Source organism: Ornithorhynchus anatinus, chromosome 4, assembly GCF_004115215.2.
Source record: "Ornithorhynchus anatinus isolate Pmale09 chromosome 4, mOrnAna1.pri.v4, whole genome shotgun sequence".
Taxonomy (NCBI): Eukaryota; Metazoa; Chordata; class Mammalia; order Monotremata; family Ornithorhynchidae; genus Ornithorhynchus; species Ornithorhynchus anatinus.
Window position 1 is genome coordinate 101117015 of NC_041731.1, and position 18819 is coordinate 101135833.

The window sequence follows — 18819 nt, forward strand, 5'->3', positions numbered from 1 at the left end:
TATGTCACAGAGGAAAAAATAGGTAGAAGGAAAAATGTAACTTACATCAATTTATCAAAGCTCTTTAAAAGAAACCAGTCAATTAACAGGGTGACTGGTTAATAGTAATGGTATTTAAGCATTTATCATGTGCCATTCACTGTACTAAACTTTGGGGTAGATATAAGAAAGATTATATGTCTGCCTTTAGGTTTCTGGGCTTAAGAAGTTTCGGTGTGTCATTTGAATGTGTACAGGTAGTAAATATAAAAAGGGACAGTCTTTATGGGCACATAATACAGAAGAAATTGTCAGGCAAACATGGTTTTAACCACCAAACATTTTGCATCAGTAATATCAGTGTTTGAACCTTAAAGACAGCTTATTATTTTTTTAACCAAGCTGAGTATGTGGGGTTTTTTTTTCATTTTACCAAACTGTGTAACTTTTTTTTTCAATATTTTAATGGTAGTTGTTAATTGTATCGCTTACTCTGTGTCAAACACTGTTTAAATGCTGGGTTGGTACAAGTTATTTAGGTTAGAAACAGTCCCTGTCCCGCATGGGGCTCAAAGTCTTAAAAGGAGGGAGAACAGGTATCCTAATATTGTCATTGGTCAAACACTGGAGTTTGAATCCTTACTCTCTCGGTCTCTGCCAGGACACTTATGTGTACATATTTTACAAAATACAAAATGAATTTCTGGGTCCTTTGTGTTGTCAGTTTCCCAGAATTATGTATTAAAATCTTGAGTGACAATTTCTTTAGAATAAAATTCTGCTAATTGTCACCACTCAGATTGGATAAAGCATCATAAGCAACTATGATTTTATGGCTGTAAATATCAGCCTGCTTATACTGAAGTGCTACCCTAATTCTACTTTTACGTTCTTTTATTCTTGTGTTTATTAAACAGCCAAATGAGAAGGTCTTTATTCTGGATTTGTCTGCACTAATCTAAGTGACCCAAGTGATACATCTCCATTTCATTTGGAACTCTGGAATGATCCACACATTTTTAATCTGATGAACCCTTGCAGTGTAGCTTGAGAAACAGCGTGGCTCAGTGGAAAGAGTCAGAGGCTTGGGAGTCAGATGTCATGGATTCTAATCCTGACTCAGCCACTTGTCAGCTGTGTGACTTTGGGCAAGTCACTTAACTTCTCTGTGCTTCAGTTACCTCATATATAAAATGGGGGTTGAGAGTATGAGCCCCATTTGGGACAATCTGATTACCTTGTATCTACCCCAGTGCTTAGAACAGTGCTTGGCACACAGTAAGTGCTTAACAAATTCCATTATCATTATTATTATTATTATTAAAGACCTCTTTAAATAATGTATTTGTAATCTCTTTCTAGACTAAAAAATATTGAACTGTTTGGTATTTTCCTGATCATTGTTTTTAAAACTAGGTAATGAAGTCTTTGTGTGACTAGTCGGATATTTCTGTGTGTGGAAAATAATAGTATTGACAAATTGTCTTTTCAGTCAGTCGAATTTTGGAGCCCCTACCATATGCAGAGCACTATACTAGTGGTTGGGAGAGTGCAGTTAAACAATGAAATATGTTGGATCTCTGAAACAACTCAATATGTCTTTTCATTGCTACAGAAATATCTGGAGTTTATCGTTATTTAGCCCAAGTACCTCGATTCTTTCATTTGAATTGAAGAAAATAGCAGTATTATCAATATTCTCCAAGGTCAATGTTATAGAGAAGCAGCATGGCTTTGCGGAAGGAACACGGGCCTGGGAGTCAGAGGATCTGGGATCTAATCCTGGCTCCACCGCTTGTCTGCTGTGTGACCTTGGGCAAGTCACTTACCTTCTCTGCACCTGTTTCCTCATCTATAAAATGGGGATTAATCCTACTCCTTACCTGTGAGCCCCAATAGGACAGGAAGTGTGTCCAACTGATTATCTTATATCTGCCCTATTAGAACAATACTTATCACATAGTAAGTGCTTAACAAATACTATTATTATCATTATTATTTTCATTACAATCAATCAGTGGAATTTATTGAGGATTTACTGTGTGCGGAGCACTGTATTAAGCGCTAGGGAGAATACAGTAGAGTTGTCAGAAGCATTCCCTACCCACAAGGAGTTGACAGTCTGGAGTGGGAGACAACCATTGAAATAAATTATAGATATGTGCTTAAGTGCTGTGGCCATTTTCCAAATAAAGTTGGAAAAGGTAGAGAGGAGGAAATTGATTTGGAAGTTAGTCATTGGCATCACCAACAACCTTTAGATGATTATCCAATATGCTTAATTCTTTCTTTAACTGCCGGCACCAATCTTGCTTTATTTATCCATGACTAAGTCTTTCCGTCATATAATGCTCATTATATGATTTGACAATCAGTGGACTATTATATGAGCCCTCTCTTATTAAGATGGTCTAATGCGGGGTTTTACTGGGATCTACTTGTTGGAGGCATCATGATGGGTATCGGTCACCTTTGGGGGTGACGAAGGGGTTGGGAGAAGCACTGAAATATCTGGAGTCTGAGCACCTTTGCTGTAATATAATTATATAGTATGCGTGATATATACGATAAAGTGTATTAGACTGGGGGAATAGGAGGTGAAAAGGCAGTGTGACTTGGTGGAAAGAGCATGGAGTAGGAGGCGGGGCACCTGGATTCTCATCGCAAATCAGCCACTGGCTTGTTGTGCTCTCATCTGGAATAACAGGAATGAGATACCTGCCTGCCCTGCCACTCAGCTAAAACAGGAACCGTATCTGAGTCATTCCTGTCTGTGCTTAACACCCAGTAAATGCAATATTAATATTTTTCACTATTTTTACAGACGTCAATATACTTTTTTTTACACATTTAAACCCATCAAGTGTCCAAGCATCTTAATTAACCCATCACATTTTATCATCCCAAAGTTAACCAGCCAACGCGTGGTGGTTCAACAATAATCCAGACCAAACGAAGCTTGGAGGAAGAGAAAGGCCGGGAGGAGGAGGCTGTCAATGAGCAGTTCACTGCTAGAGTTCTTCAGGGTAGAGAACAGGTTACGGTGGCCTTTGACTAGAAAATGGTTTCGGACATTGACTCCAAAAAAAAAAAAGATGGGCTAACGGTGTATTTCAGAGGGGTGCCGGATTGCGGAGGAAAGGAAAGGTGGAAACAGTGTGTCCTAATGGAAGGAACACAGGCCTGGGAGTCAGAAGGACTTGGGTTCTAATCTCAGCTCTGCCGCAAGTCACTGAACTTCTTCGGGCCTCCGTACCTCACCTGGAAAATGGGGATGAAGACTGTGAACCCCTTTGGGGGGCATGGACTGTGTCCAACCTTATTAGCTCGTGTCCACCCCAGTGCTCAGTAGAGTGCGTGGCCCAAGAAACACTTAAAAATCATTTTTAGAAAGGTGGAGTGGGAAGAAGGAAGAGAGGGAGTGTAGAGAACCTAGGAAAGAAGAGGGAAATAAATTGGTCCTCTCCAAAGTGCTTAGAGGAGTGCTCTGCATTCAGGAGACAGCAAATACTGCTGATTGATTGAAAATAAAAAAGGGCAGGGGAAGTGAGGAAGGGCAGAGGGGGCAAGCGTCTGCAGAATAATTTTTTTCTGTCCAAATTCAGAACTACTGTCAAATTTGGGTTTCCTTCTCTTAGTATTTAGTGAATGCAAGCTTGGTTACAAAAGGGGAATAGCAAGGATTAGATCATTATTGCATCCAAAACCATTAATTATATTCAAAAGGAATTTTCCCATCTGTTGAAAATCATTAGTTCTTAATTCAGTCTTAGTAACAGTTATACCATTAGCATATAGCTAACTCAATAATGTCTTCTGAAAAAGTATTAATAATAGAGCTCCAAACAAGAACCAGCTATGAAAGAGAAGATGATTTTCAGAGTTTAAAAAAAAGCTAGCTTTATAAGGCAACATCTATTTTAATATGGGTAATTTAAAGATGATTTACATTTCCAAGCCACAATTTTAAAAGGTACAATCTTATGCTTGCTGATGCAGATCTTAATTTTTTTATTTAGATGGTAGTTTTGTCTTTTTAAATTATTTAATATCATCTATTATTAGTAATGTATTCATCTCAGCAATTGCATAGTGATTGTACATTGTAATTTTAAAAGTTTCTGAAACCCAGCAGCGGCATGAAAACAGTACCGTAAGTGAATGTTTAGCCAACAGTCACCGAAAGAAAATGATTACCAATCAAAATCGATTGTTTCAGCGTGTTTACTCTCCGTTAAACTTTCAGTATGTCTTTGCTAGACAGCACATAATGCAGTAAATTTCTGTCCCATTTCCTTAAACACTTTTTAAAGCATTCTTGTCAAAGTAATTTTTTTAAAAAAAGTTTTATCTGAATCTTCTGGATTTTTTAAGCAGTTGTCACTACTAAGAGTATTGAGCCCTTACGATGTGTAGAGCACTGTTTATATTGGTACTTAGAACATTCAAAAATTAAAGGTCTGATCCTTGCTCTTGAAGCGCTTTTAATAATGGTATTTTAATAGTGGCATTTATTAAGCGCTTACTGTGTGCCAGGCACTGTACTAAGCGCTGAGGTGGATACAAGCAAATTGGGTTAACAGAGTCCCTGTCCCACGAGGGGCTCACAGTCTCAATCCCCATTTTACAGATGTGGTAACTGAGACACAGAGAAGTGAAGTGACTTGCCTAAGGCCACACAGCAGTCAAGTGGGGGAGCTGAGATTAGAACCCATGACCTTCTGGCTCCCAGGCCCATGCTCTATCCACTACATCTTTCCCATAACCTAATGGGAAAGACACGTAGGCATAAATTGAAATAGCTAAAAGAAGATGAAGAAAAATTGGATAAATATATCAATAACAAATACAAAGACCCAAATTCAAGCGGATGCCACAAGGAATGGCATGACCAGAACAGTAGGGTGCTTGGCCAAGGAATGCCCCCACAGTGACAAACCGCAATGAAGAAAAAGGGTGTTCGTACAGAAAGGTAGACAAACTTATCTCAGGAGTACCAACGTCTGATAGATCTATTATTTTGCGTGATTTCAGTGCCGGCGATGCTAGCTAGCAGTGCCCACAATGGGAAGAAAAACCCAGGTCCAGATGGAATTGAGTGGCGTGCTTTTGTTGAGTGAATGGGTCAGAGACCACCGTGCAATCCCTGCCACCATCTGCCTGCCGCACAGAACAAAAGCCTCCCGGAGGCTTCCGTGATCTAACCAGCGGCGCCTCCGCAGACATTATCCTAGTGCCATGCCGGGATTTCCGGCATCCGCAGATTGCAGCAGTCATCATGGAACGCCTGTCTGCTCTGTGACTTTAGGCAAGTCACTTCTTCTCCGAGCCTCCGTTACCTCCTCTGTAAAATGGGGATTAAGACTGTGAGCCCCACGTGGGACAGGGATTGTCCAACCCGAGTACCTCGTATCTATCCCAGCACTCAGAACAGTGCACGTAGTAAACGCATAACAAATATATCAAAAAGTGGCCTGCCCATCGATCAGTGGTATTTATTGATCACTCACTTTGTGCAGAACACTGTACTCGGCCCTTGGGAGAGTACAGTGTAGTAAAATTGGTAGATATAATCCCTGTCCTGTAGGGAACGTCCAGTCTCAAGCTGTTGCCGACCACCACAAGAACTAGACGACAAGCTTCTGGAGAACAAAGACTTCTGCAGGGAACTGTGCAGTAATGGCTGGCTCCACAGCCTTGTTGGAACCCAGATTCCCATTACAGTCTCCAGTGTTTTCAGGGAACAAATGAGAATTTCTCTGTGCTGCCGTATATCAAGTAACTGTAAAGACATCCATCCAAATGACTCAGAGATAAAAAGTCTACTTATAGAAAAGCAATTACTTCACCAACAACAGCTTGCCCTAACTCATGACTCAGATGAAACTGAGGCTTGCAGAAACCTGCCTCATGACATCAAGTCAAGCTGGAGATATGGCGTGGACTAGTGGATAGAGCACGGGCCTGGGAGTCAGAAGGACCTGGGTTCTAATCCCCGCTCAGCCACTTGTCTGCTGTGTGACTTTGGCCAAGTCAGTTAACTTCTCTGGGCCTCAGTCACCTCATCTGTAAAATGGGGAGTAAGTCTGTGAGCTCCATGTGGGATGTGAAGTGTGTATTCAACCTGACTCTTATATCTACCCCGGTGCGTAGAATGAATGAATGAATGAACGATGCCTGGCATATAGTAAGCAGTTAACAAATACCATTAAAAAAAGTTCATTCATTCATTAGTATTTATTGAGCGCTTACTATGTGCAGAGCACTGTACTAAGCGCTTGGAATGAACAAGTCGGCAACAGATAGAGACAGTCCCTGCCCTTTGACGGGCTTACAGTCTAATCGGGGGAGACGGACAGACAAGAACAATAGCAATAAATAGAATCAAGGGGATGAACATCTCATTAAAACAATAGCAAATAAATAGAATCAAGGTGATGTACATCTCATTAGCAAAATAAAGAGGGTAATGAAAATATATACAGTTGAGCAGATGAGTACAGTGCTGAGGGGAGGGGAAGGGAGGGGGGAGGAGCTGCAGAACAGGTGATGAAATGCCAAAGTGGAAGGGATTCTGTACATGCTATCACAGCATCTCTGGAAAGGAAGATGACTACAGCCTCATCACATGGAAGGAGGGAATTCTCAAGAAAGGGTAACAACAAGATTTTCCTCAACTCTCTTCTGTCAGTGAAGAAGAGGCCTTCAAAGTATAGGAAACTTTTCACATGCTAAGAAATATGGCCCTTGTTCTAACTACGGAGCTGGGACAGGGGCCATCACTAAATTCCATTGATGGTGCAGAGCCATTCAAGGAAGTAGAAAACGTCAAGCAAATCCTTTGGGAGATTGTCAGACAGCGTGCAGTGGCGGCTTGGCTTGGTATAAGTTTCCAGACCAAACTAAAAGTCCACAGAACTGTAATGATAATGATGGTATTTGTTAAGAGCTTACTATGTGCCAAGCACTGTTCTAAGCACTGGGGTAGATACAAGTTAATCAGGTTGTCCCACGTGGGGCTCACAGTCTTAATCCTCATTTTACAGATGAGGTAACTGAGGCAAAGAGAAGTTAAGTGACTTGCCCAAAGTCACACAGCTGACAAGTGGCAGGGCAGGGATTAGAACCCATGACCTCTGACTCCCAAGCCCGTGCTCTTTCCACTAAGCCAGGGCTGTGATACCGGGAGTCCAGTAAATGCCACAACTGACTCCTTGAGCGGTTCCATCTACGTACTCTCTCAAGCACTTTGTACGATACTCTGCACACAGTAAGCATTTAATAAATACCAGTTACAGGCCATACTGACCTCAAACCACCAGAAGTAATAAAGCCCTCGAGTGACGTCAGTCTCCCAGACATTGAAGCTTTGCTCAACATAGCCGATCTGGATGGGCATAAGAGGAAAATGGACAACAGTAGAGTATGCAGATAGTCGCTTTGTAATGAGCTGAAAGTGGGAAGCCAAAAGCAAATAGAACAGAGGAAATATTTTAATTATACAGTAAAAACAGAGCCTTAAGTAATGCTATACCTCTGCCTAGCCCACTGCAATTGAGGAAAGGAGTAGTTCTTTTTGAGAAGACGCTTCATAAAGATTGTGAAACAGAAAAAGGCAAGAACAGTATCAGGCCCCATAAACACAAACATCAATCGCTCGTGTTCATTCAGTAGTATTTATTGAGCGCTTACTATGTGCAGAGCACTGTACTAAGCACTTGGAACGTACAATTCGGCAACTAATAGCAACAATCCCTGCCCAATGCTCACAGTTTATTGAGCGCCTGCTTGTGTAGAGCTCTGTACTAGGGCACTGTCGAGTAGTTGGTAAACATGTTCTCTACCCAGAAGGAGTTTGCACTCTAGAGGGGGAGACCGGCATTAAAATAAATTACAGATATGTACGTAAGTACTGGGGAGCTGAGCGTGAGGTGAATAAAGGACACAGAACCGAGTAAAAGGATGACATAGGATGGAGAAGGGAGTAAGCGAAACAAGGCAACTACAGAAGGGATCTTGATAGTTTAATGCCTCATCTGAGTCAGGCTATCCAAGGAACCACTACTAGAGGTTTCTAGTTTGTGGTGGCAAACTAATAGATTGTATTGCCAGCAGAACTGCCCGGCATCACCCAGTGTTAGGAGATTGGGACGGAAACAGCTCCATGTGTGTGTGCGCACACACCAATTTCACACCCACTCACACATTCAAATCACTTCACACATTCATCCAGTCACCTACATAAATTTTTCTGAAAAAGCATTCAATCCATATCTCCGTATTCCTTCAAAATCTACAGTGATTACCCCTTTGGTTCCTCATCAAACAGAAACTCCTTATCATAGCCTTGGGGAACTCAAACAGCTCTCTCCCTCCTACTTTACTTCATTGATCTCTTACTACAACCCAGCCCTCACAGTCCACTCCTCTAAGGCAACCTACTCTATACCTCGGTCTCGCCTATCCCGCTACCAACTCCTTGCCCACGACCTCTTTCGATCCTGGAAGTCCCTCCCCCATCTTATCCGACAGTCCTCTGCTCTCCCCTCCTCTAAAACCCTGCTAACATCTCATCTCCTCCAAGAGACCTTCCCTGAATAAGCCCTCCTTCCCACTATCTGCCATTCCCTCTGCTTCTACTGTGCAGATGGCTGCCTTAAGCTCTTTGATTCTTACTGCAGCTCCATAGTTCTTATTTAAATAGCCTTATTCTCTATTTCTGCTGTCTGTCTCCCCTTGTAGACTGTAAGCTCTCTGTGGGCAGGGATCGTGTCTATCAACTCTGTTGCTAGAGTTGTACCAGGAGCTTAGTACAATGCCGTGCACATAATAAGCACTCAGATCCATTGGTTGATCGGCTGAGGGGTGAAGTTGGAGAAGGATGACAAGAAAGCCGACCAGTTTCAAGAGTGTAGTCAGGAGGGGATGAGATCTTGTATCAGGGTGATGGTGGTATGTATGCAGGATTGGCAAGTATGTAAAATGTTGGAATGGAGGAATCAGCAAGATTTAGAGCCAGATTGAAGGGGGGAGGTATCCGTTCATTTAGTCGTATTTACTGAGCGCATTCTGAGTGCAAAGTACTGTACTAAGGTAAGTGACAGTAGTAGCTTTCTGTTAGAATGAATCACTTATCGACGAAGAAAGGTGGTAAGCGTCGTACCACAGTAGGAGAGTTGTTAAACAGGCCATCCGATAGGCAGCTGGTTAAATTTTGATTTCGTTGCCCCGAATTACCACTTGTCAGACCCGTTGCCTCCCACTTCAGTATTTGTTAATTTCACAGGACTATGGGCAGCCCATTCATCAACTTTGATTTTCAGTAGCTACTAACTAGTAGGCACGACATTTGTTGAGCAGCTCATAAAGTCAGCTTCCTTTGAATTCCCACCTGTTAAGAACCCCGAGAGCTCATATAACAAGTTGAATCCTAAAGCCACTGTAGAATCGTGTGGCTGTTTTTTAATACGGTCACAGGCTGTCATCGAAACCAACTCCCGTATCGTTTCACCTTTTCCTGTACAATTTTTATAGGTTTTATTATCTTCCACTTGTCAGAACACTATTTTAGTAGAAATATTGCCGACTTACGTTTTCAGGCTCTGTTTTTCCTAGCAAGCCCTGGAGGGCCATTAAGTGTAAGGTTTCACCGAGGGAGTGCCAGAAAAACCTGTCAGACCATCGTGGCAGACTCGAGCCTTTACTGACCTCCTTAACAGACCTTCGCCCAGTATTCTCCAGGAAGAACAACGGTTGTCAATGTCTTATCCTGTCTGTTATCAATTCTGTATTTGATCGGCATTTAAGTCTCATTGGCAGTGCCACCTGATTAAGGGACGTGAAACCGGAGAAAATTGATATGTGAACATTTTCCAGAAGTAGGTGATTTGATTCATTTCTTCTCTTAAGAGTCTCTGGCACTGACCTCATTGATCAGTCTGCAGATTAGAATTACAGTAAGTAGAATGGAGGTAGCCAAGTCGGTTGCCTTTAGGAGATAGATTTTCAAGTCTGGGTGGTTCTTTATAATGCCCCTCCCAATATTCCTGGCCCTTCTCAATAAACTCTCTGAAAGAGAGTCCTGGAAGGCTTAATGAGACACTTTTTCTGGGCCTCTCTTTTTGCTATATGAAAATTTTGAAGGCAGGTATTCACAGCTGTAGAACACCAGGAAAGCAAGGGCTCTGTATGAATGGGTGATTCAATTGATAGCACTCCCTTGGAACTCTTGGCTCGTCTTCGCCCCAACTTCTCTTTCATTTTTACTCTCCTGTTTGCCTCATATCTCGCTCTTCAGGGTATTTTGCTTTGTCCTGTAAAGTCTTTCCTTCAATTCATTTTTTTACCCCTCATCATTTCAGGTTTTTCCTTTTCTCGTAGTTTGTGCCTACAACAGAGTTAGTAGACGTGTTCCCTACCCACAGGGAGCTTCAGACCTAGAGGAGGAGACCGACATTAAAATAAATTATGGATGCGTACAGAAGTACTGTGGAGCTGAGGGTGAGATGAACGAAGGACATAGATTCTAGTGCAAGAGAAATGCGGAAGGAAGAGTAGGGGAAATGAGGACTTATGGGAAAGGCCTCTTGGTCCAGCAGAGCCCTTCACCACTAATTGTAAATCAGCTGAAATGGATATCCTGATGACGGGAGGATATTCTAAACCAGAAGTCCTAGGCAAGCGGGTGGTTCTATCCCTGAAGAGGCTCTACTTTTTAGCAGTTCTCTGGGGATCTGAGCAGGCCTATTTAAGAAAGAGGTGCTTACTGTGATTGGAAGAAAAAAACTAGAGAAAGGATCTTAATAGTTGAATGCCTCATCTAAATCAGGCTAGCCAAGGGCTTATTACTAGTGGTTTTTAGTTTGTGGTGCCAGTCTGATAGATAAATGTGTATTGCCAGCAAAACTGCCCAGTGCAACCCAGTGTTAGGGAGATTGGGACAGGGACAGCTGTGTGTGCGCGTGTGTTCAGTGGGGTTGAGGGTAGGGTGACTATCAAGTTGTTAAGGGGTACATCGCTTAGAATGGTGCTCAGCGCTGAGAACAGTGCTTGTCGCATAGTGCTTAACAAATACCGTTATTATTATTACTGTTACAGTTCCAACTGCACAGATGACGTAATAGCGAGCAGGAGTAGGGGAAATGAGAGGGTTTAGCTGGGGAAGGCCTCTTGGAGGACATGTGATTTTAGTAAGGCATGAAGGTGGGAAGAGTGGTGGTCTGTTGTATGTGAAGGGAGAGGGAGTTCCGTGTCACAGGGAGAGTGTGGGCAAGGGGTCGGCATGAAATGGATTAGACCGAGGCACAGCGAGTAGGAGGAGCTGAGGGTGCAGTTTGGGTTGTAGTAGGAAATCAGCCAGGTAAGGTAGGAGGGGGAGAGCTGGTTCTAGTGGCCGTCTCTTGGTTTGGTGCTGGCTTCCCTGCTCTGCTTTGTTTTTCTTGAGCTTTGTTTGACAGTCAGTCTAGAAATGATTTCTTGCAGAATTTGTTTAGACGCTCATTCCTTGCCTGTTCTTGAGCAACTGCTGGCGTGCATGAAGATGCAATGAGATAACTCTCTGGAGAGGTCGGGGGACACAATCCAGCTCATACCAGCCCTCTCAAATTTTGGTCCCACTCAAATTTGCCCACGAACATAAGTTAACTGACCTTAGGAGTATGTATAAACAAAGCCTTGCCACAGTCCTCAAGTGCATATTTTTATTTTATGGCATTCAAGCTTACTATATGCCAGACGCTGTACTAAGTGCTAGGGTAGATACAAGCTAATCAGGTTGGACGCAGTCCCTATCCCTCGTGGGCCTCGGCCTCCCTTTTTACAGATGAGGTAATGGTGGCACAGAGAACTGAAGCGACTTGCCCAAGGTCACCTAGCAGACAAGTGGCTGAGGCGGGATTAGTACCCAGGTTTTTCTGACTCCCAGGCCTGGACTCTATCCACTAGTCCACCCTACTTCTCATCTGCCCCTTAAAATCCCAGTACTGATGTCAAAAAAGAAAGGTCTTACAAGGATCTGGATAAACAAACCCATGGCAGCAGTGCCTACATCAGACAGGCTGATCGGCAGTAGGGAATGTCAACACATGAGGTCTAAATTTAAGTCATTGCACCAATATGAGATAGGAAGTAATAAATAAGATTGACTGATTGAAGCAGCAGCGGTTTCATTCTCAATAAGAATACCAGGCATCAGGTGATGATTGCCAATACCATTTTCTCTGGGTGTAAATAAATCTTTGGGTCAGGGAATGAGGAGAAGGTTTGCTGGCAACCTCGGGGTAGCTGAGAGCTTGGGGAATCATCTTCCAGTGGCCAGTTGTCTGAAATCATGGCCAAGAGCTAGCAAAGGGTGAGGCCTAAGGATTGCTCTAGCTTGGGGGTGTTTTGGGTTGGGTGGGGGTTTTTTTGTGATACTTGTTAGACTGTTAATGCCCTGTAGGACTGGGACTGTGTCCAACCTACCTCAGCGCTTAATACAGTATCTGACACAGTAAGCGCCTAAGTCGGAGGGAAGAAGATTAAATACCCATTTTACAGATGAGGAACCTGAGACATGGAGAAGGTGAGTAACTTGTCCAAGGTCACACAGGAGGCGAGAGGCAGAGCCAGGATTAGAATCCCAGTCCTCTGACTCCCAGGCCTATGCTCTTTCCTCTAGGCCCCACTGCTTCCCTAGTTCTGGTTCTAGAGCTCAGACAAACAGACCACTCAATCAACTGATCAGTGGTATTTATTGAGTGCTTACTCTGTGCAGAGCACTGTACTAAGTGCTTGAAAGAGCGCAATACAACAGAGTTGACACACATTCCGTACTATCTATAATAGACCAGAAAATCAGCCCTTTTGCCCAAAAAGATGGTGGGAGCAGAAAGATTCCCAGTATCTCCCAGCTGGCAAGAGTGCATGGTCATGAGTTTCTCGATTCGTTTTGCTTTCTCAGTCATCCCTCGTGATTAGCTGCTTTATTTGCTAGTGTGGGTTTTTTCTTTTTTCTTTCCACTTTTAAATCCCCCTAGTTTTCCACAGCATCAGGCTTCGAGCATGGCTTCAGTATGCAAAAAAAATGCTCCCCCTGCACATCCGAGGTCTTTGTTAGTTCTGGCAAAAACCTGTTCCCCTACTCATCAGTACTGTAGAAAACTAGCCACTCCACACATAACAACCATCCAAAATAGCCTAAGTTGTGCCCCAATTACCCGACACTGACTCCCCTGTTGACTGCCAGCCATGCCATTTTCCCATGACAGGAACCCTTAAAAATGAGCAGGCAGATTGTACCGGTTGAGACCTTCAGGGAAGGGGATCCAGTTTCTCGGCTATTAGAGTCTGAGCCCTTCTTTCAACAAAGGGAATCTCTGCCCTCTTTGTAGGGGGTACCGTCCTGTCTCTCTCCCCACCCTGCTCCCCACCCCCAAACAGGTGTCTTAATTGTCCTCTCTCTTGTCAGGGGGTGAATAGTTTCTCTACTTAATTGTGTCCTTTTCCGTGAGTTCCCTGGGGGACAGCAGAATGCCACCCCTTGTTTTCCCTTTCCTGCACCACTTCAGGCTTCACTCTGACAGCTTCCTGCTACTTCCCCCTTCCAGTCTCTTTTAGGACGGACTGTTTAGGCATAAACTCTAAGACTGGCATCTTCACAAGTTCTTCATCCTTTTCCAGATGGTCTTAAAAACAAGTCTTAAAGCTGTTTGTTTAATTTAAATTTAAAAAAAAAAACTAAAATATTTCCTACCGAGTCCTGTGTTGTAGCACCAATGTTCACTTGCTGATTCTAAAGTCTTTTACACTGCATTGTAATTAGGATATGAATTCTGAGGGTTTTCACAGTTTCTAATACCTGAATTCTTTTATTTTTTTTGAATACTGGTTAAACCTGAAAGAAACCGAAAATTTTAGAACAGAGTAAACCCTGAAATTGTTGTTCACCAAATACCGCAGCACATATTTAAGCTCACAGAGGGTAGTGTCCAAATAAACAAAAGGAAATGCTTTTTCTCTTAGCGGGTGGTAAGCATATGGGATTTGTTACCAGAAAATGTTGTCCAGGATTCATGAAGGGTTTGGATAATTTAATGTAAGAGAGTTGCATAATAAGTTACTAGAGAGAGAATGAGGAATGTAAAATGGAAGTTAGGGATTTAGATGGTGCCTCCCTCACCCACTGGGTTAGATGTCAGAGGATGATCATTATTTCCCTGTTCCTTCAAGCATCCTCTGGCTGCTGTGGGAATCACGGATCTGATTGAGTAGCGGCATGTCATATGGTCTTAGGAAAATGCATAATCCAAAAGTATATAAAGTTTAATGGCATTTTATTAAGCTGTAGGTTTTTTTTAATGTAATCATTTTCCACTTCTATCAAATTTTAGCTTTTGTTAGGAGTGACAAACCCAAACTCTTCAGGGGACTGCAAATCAAGGTGAGTGATGATTTTTATCCCTATTTCCATTTGTTTTAGCTGCTACAGAGCCCCCACTCAGTCTTCACTACTTGTTTTCTGTGTCACCCTAACCTTGGAAGCTAGGAGCTTTTTCTGTACTCATGTAAAATGCTAAATCTCTTGCTGGAATGCATCACCTATTAACTTCTGGAATAAAATGCATTGACTAAAGTTACCAAGCAGAGCATAAGCTTCTAATTATTGAAACAGCAAGCCAGGTTGTTTTTGTTAATTTTTCCTGAAACCAAGAGGCACCCTTCAAGGTAGGCAATTTAACTAGACCTATTTAAATGCTAACATACCTACTTAATTCATTGGTGGAGAGTCAAAGCCTGTCTAGAGAGCATCAGTAATTGAAAACAAGTACAACTGACCTGTTTAAGCAAACCAGGGAAATATACCAAATTCATCTTTCGCATTGAAAACGTTGCATGTGTCAATTAAACCTCATATTCCAGATTGACTAAAATATTACCAATGTTCTCCCTATTCTTCTTCCCTTCCTCCATGAGGCATACCTAGATGGCAATCTGGGAAAAGTGACCTGAGAGAAGTACTTAAATCCAGGCTTAAGATCAGGAATTTGTTGCACAACTTGTACTTTGGGAAGGAAAGCAGCGTGGCTCAGTGGAAAGAGCCCGGGCTTGGGAATCAGAGGTCATGGGCTCGAATCCCAGCTCTGCCACTTGTCAGCTGTTTGACTGTGGGCAAGTCACTTAACTTCTCTGTGCCTCAGTTCCCTCATCTGTAATGTGGGGATGAAGACAGTGAGCCTCACGTGGGACAACCTGATTACCCTGTATCTACCCTGTATCGCTTAGAACAGTGCTCTGCACATAATAAGTGCTTAACAAATACCAACATTACTATTATTATTATTACTTTGCTTAGGAGAACAGACCGGCAACAGAGCATTTATAAAGCAGGCTGCTAGTCTTTTGTGAAACAGTTACTCCTGAGTAATAAATTGCATATGTTTTTGAAGATGTAACAACCCTTTCAAGAATTCAGAAGCCAAAAATTTACTCGAGTAAATTTACCAAAGCAAAAGTTAATATGTGTTGTCCACAGCACGCACTTAATAAATAGTAAATACTGTTACTATTCTTACTGTATTACTGTTACTAGTAAATATGTTACTATGAATACAAATTCATTCACTCAGTCATTCAGTAGTATTTATTGAGCACCTACTGTGTGCAGAGCACTGTACTGAGCGCTTGGAAAGTACAATTGGTACTGAACTACTGGAAAAAACAATGTTTCATACATCTGACTCACTGCGTGATTGGCTGAAAAGCAATACAAGAAAAATTCATGGAAGAATATATAGTTGAGACAAGTGGGGTTGTAAGGCTGATCAGAGAGCCAAAATTTGCTGGGATTATCTATTCTTTCAAGTCTTTCAGTTGCTTCCCAGTTTTGTTCGATTATACAAAATGGAATTTTGGTCATCCACCTAGTTGAGATAATTGATCCTTCCCCCACCCGAGGAGGCACAGGGTAGAAGTCAGCATGTGTTGGGGGCTATAACCCAACAGTTTTCAAAACCTTCCCTGCTAAGAATCTCCAACCAGCCCTGGAACTCCTTTATTCTTTATCTCCTGGGCCTTTAAGACATATCCTCTACTGTTTTTGAAAGGGTTTGCTTCTGCCTCAAAGGACAGATTTAGAGAGGCAGCTGGGACCCCTTTTATCCTCCTCCCTTCCTTTTTTTCCTCCCCTTCCTCCTCCCAACTTGTAGTGTGCCCTGTGGAAGTGGACTTCCATCCGAAAACTTGGAATCACTGCCATAGCCCAAAGATTCAAGCAGTTTTCCCAAAGTGCATGCAACAGTTCTATAATCTACCCAGCTCTCTCTTTCCTGACCTCCTTTAACTGGGTTAAGAGCAGTTCATTGATTTAATTTTAATCTGAATTTTGGATTAAAATTTAATCCATTAAATTAATTAAAATTAGATTAAAAGTTTGTTTGGGGTTTCAACTCACACAGTTATCACTCATATATCCCCTTTGGCTGCCAAGTTCCACTTGACTTCAAAGAGAGTCTCACCAAGATGAGAAGAAACCAAGACAGGGGTTGCACTTACAAATTAGAGAACAGCAGCATTACCTACTTGATCTATTAAATTACTTTCCCCCTTCTTTTGGGGGCCCACTGGGTAAGACTTTAGGAAATCTTATACCGTTAAGTGGGCAGCCAATTTTCAAGAATTCCAAGGTCATCCAAAATATAAATTAAAGAAGCCATTCAGGAGATACGCTGTCTTTAATCAGTACGTTGGACCCTTCCTATGCACTTGACAGTACCCTTTAGCTCATCTTGCAAGTTGATAGCTGCCACGCTAAGTAAAAAGTAAACAAAGTTTAAAAGGAGTAATTTGGATGTAGGTGGTATATAAAAATAAAAATGCCATCAAATTGTTAAACAAATTAGGGATGCAATTAGTTGTTATAAGCAGTCATGGCTACAGTGAAACCCAGAATACAGAATATATTCATCAGGGCAATCAGTGGTTTCATTAAAATTCCTAAATTGAGTAAATTTAAAACTAGTTTTAATTGTAATCCTATTTATTACTAATGGTGAAGGTGGTTTGTTTTTAGAATTATACTTTCCAAGCCCCTAGTACAGTGCTCTGCACACAGTAAGCGCTCAATAAATACGACTGAATGAATGAAAATTAAAATTTTAATACTTTTTAAATTGTAGGCCTCAATGTCTAATCACCCGACTCTCTTTTCAAACAATCAATCTGGGCTGTATGTTTTGTTCTAAAAGTTTGCTAACTTCTTGCTGTTTGGGTAACTGGAGAGTAGGGGTACCTTCAATCCATCAATCATTTGTTAAGCACTTAAATGTGCACAGAGCACTGTACTAAACGCTTGAGAGAGTTCAGTATAACAGAGTTGGTAGACACCGTCCTTGCCCACAGTGAGTTTCCGGTCTGTCACATATGTTCTCGTCAGTTGCAGTGTACGAAATCAAATGCAAGTTCAGTGTATTTGAATAGAAAACTGAATCATAATTCTGCTTTAAGGCTGCCTCGTTGTAGTGTGGGAACCGGTTTAGTATCTTTGCTTCCTGACAATAACTGTGTTTTCATTTATCTTCTGTAGTATGTTCGTGGTTCAGACCCTGTGCTAAAGCTGCTGGATGAGAGTGGGAACATTGCTGAAGAGCTGAGCATCTTGAAATGGAACACAGATAGCGTGGAAGAATTCCTAAGTGAAAAACTAGAACGCATCTAAAGTTTGCTTATGATTCTCTTATATTGCTTGGTCCATTTTTATCATCTTCCCATAGGAGCTCAATCTTGACCTCAACACATCATTCCAATGCTTGCTTCCTTTTTTCAGTTCTAGAATTCCTTATTTGAGGCATTTAATATATTGAATTAGAAGTGGAAGGTTCAGCTCTGCACATGAGATCCAGCAAGATGGCAAGCTGAACAAATAGCCAATTTTTAATTAATCATAATTCTCCTTAATTTGTTGGTGCCAGTAGTGAAATGCTTTAATAAAAAATTGATTGATAATTATGATAATCATTAAAAATGCTAAAATTTGTTATAATTGCACCAGCTTTAGAAGCAGTAGCCTTTTAAAACTAGTCAGCCGTATGAATCATGTAGATGATCACCTTGCGTAATATGCTGTGCTCAAAGTCACAAGCCAGTGAGATTTTCTGGGCCTCAAAAAGATTGCCTGCTGCCGTTTTTTTTTTATATTACTCAGTTCTCCTTTCATTAAAGATATTATTTATAGTAGCTTCTATTGAATATGCCATTCAGAAAAAATATTGTAGCTTCGTTCTAGGATTGGGCATCTGGAATGACTGTGAAACATGAAGACAATGCGCATTAATGACGACTACACAGAAAACCTATCATGGATTTGTGTATATCTGATGTTTCGTGTATTTCCTCAGTTTTGCTTTACTTCTGCAGATGCGATCCAGAAAACAATTTGTTAAACGGAAATGGAATTAAAAAGTTTTACAAAAAATTTATCTGATTCATTCATTAGTCCAGACAACTGTTACTCCTAAGACTATCTAGTGAGACACAGAGCTTAAACATCATTACCTCAAGCTGAATAAAGCTCAGAGTATGCCGTCCCTTCAGTCCTAGAAAAGAGGAATATAGTGGACACCAGTATATTTTTTATTTTAAGGTATTTGTCATGCGCTTCCTATGTGTCGAGCACTAAGCTGATTACCCTGTATCTACCCCAGCGCTTAGAACAGTGCTCTGCACATAGTAAGCACTTAACAAATACCAACATTATTATTATCTTCTAAGGGGAGTCTAAGGAGACTAAGGAATCTCACAGTTTAAGCAGAGAGAACAGGTTTGAATCCCTATTTTGCAGTTGAGGAAACTGAGGCGCAGAGAAGT

At 41.7% G+C, this 18819-nt stretch overlaps 1 protein-coding gene across 1 annotated transcript in view; it reads left to right on the plus strand.

The window, feature by feature from the left end:
• SELENOF (selenoprotein F) overlaps window positions 1-18427 on the plus strand; it is a 41965-nt gene extending 23538 nt beyond the window's left edge. Inside the window, exons 4-5 of the mRNA XM_003428410.5 lie at window positions 14349-14398; window positions 17540-18427. Of these exons, the coding sequence (XP_003428458.3) occupies window positions 14349-14398; window positions 17540-17671 (182 nt within the window). The 3' untranslated portion in view covers window positions 17672-18427. The remainder of the gene's footprint in view (window positions 1-14348; window positions 14399-17539) is intronic.
• The last annotated feature ends 392 nt before the right edge of the window (window positions 18428-18819 follow it).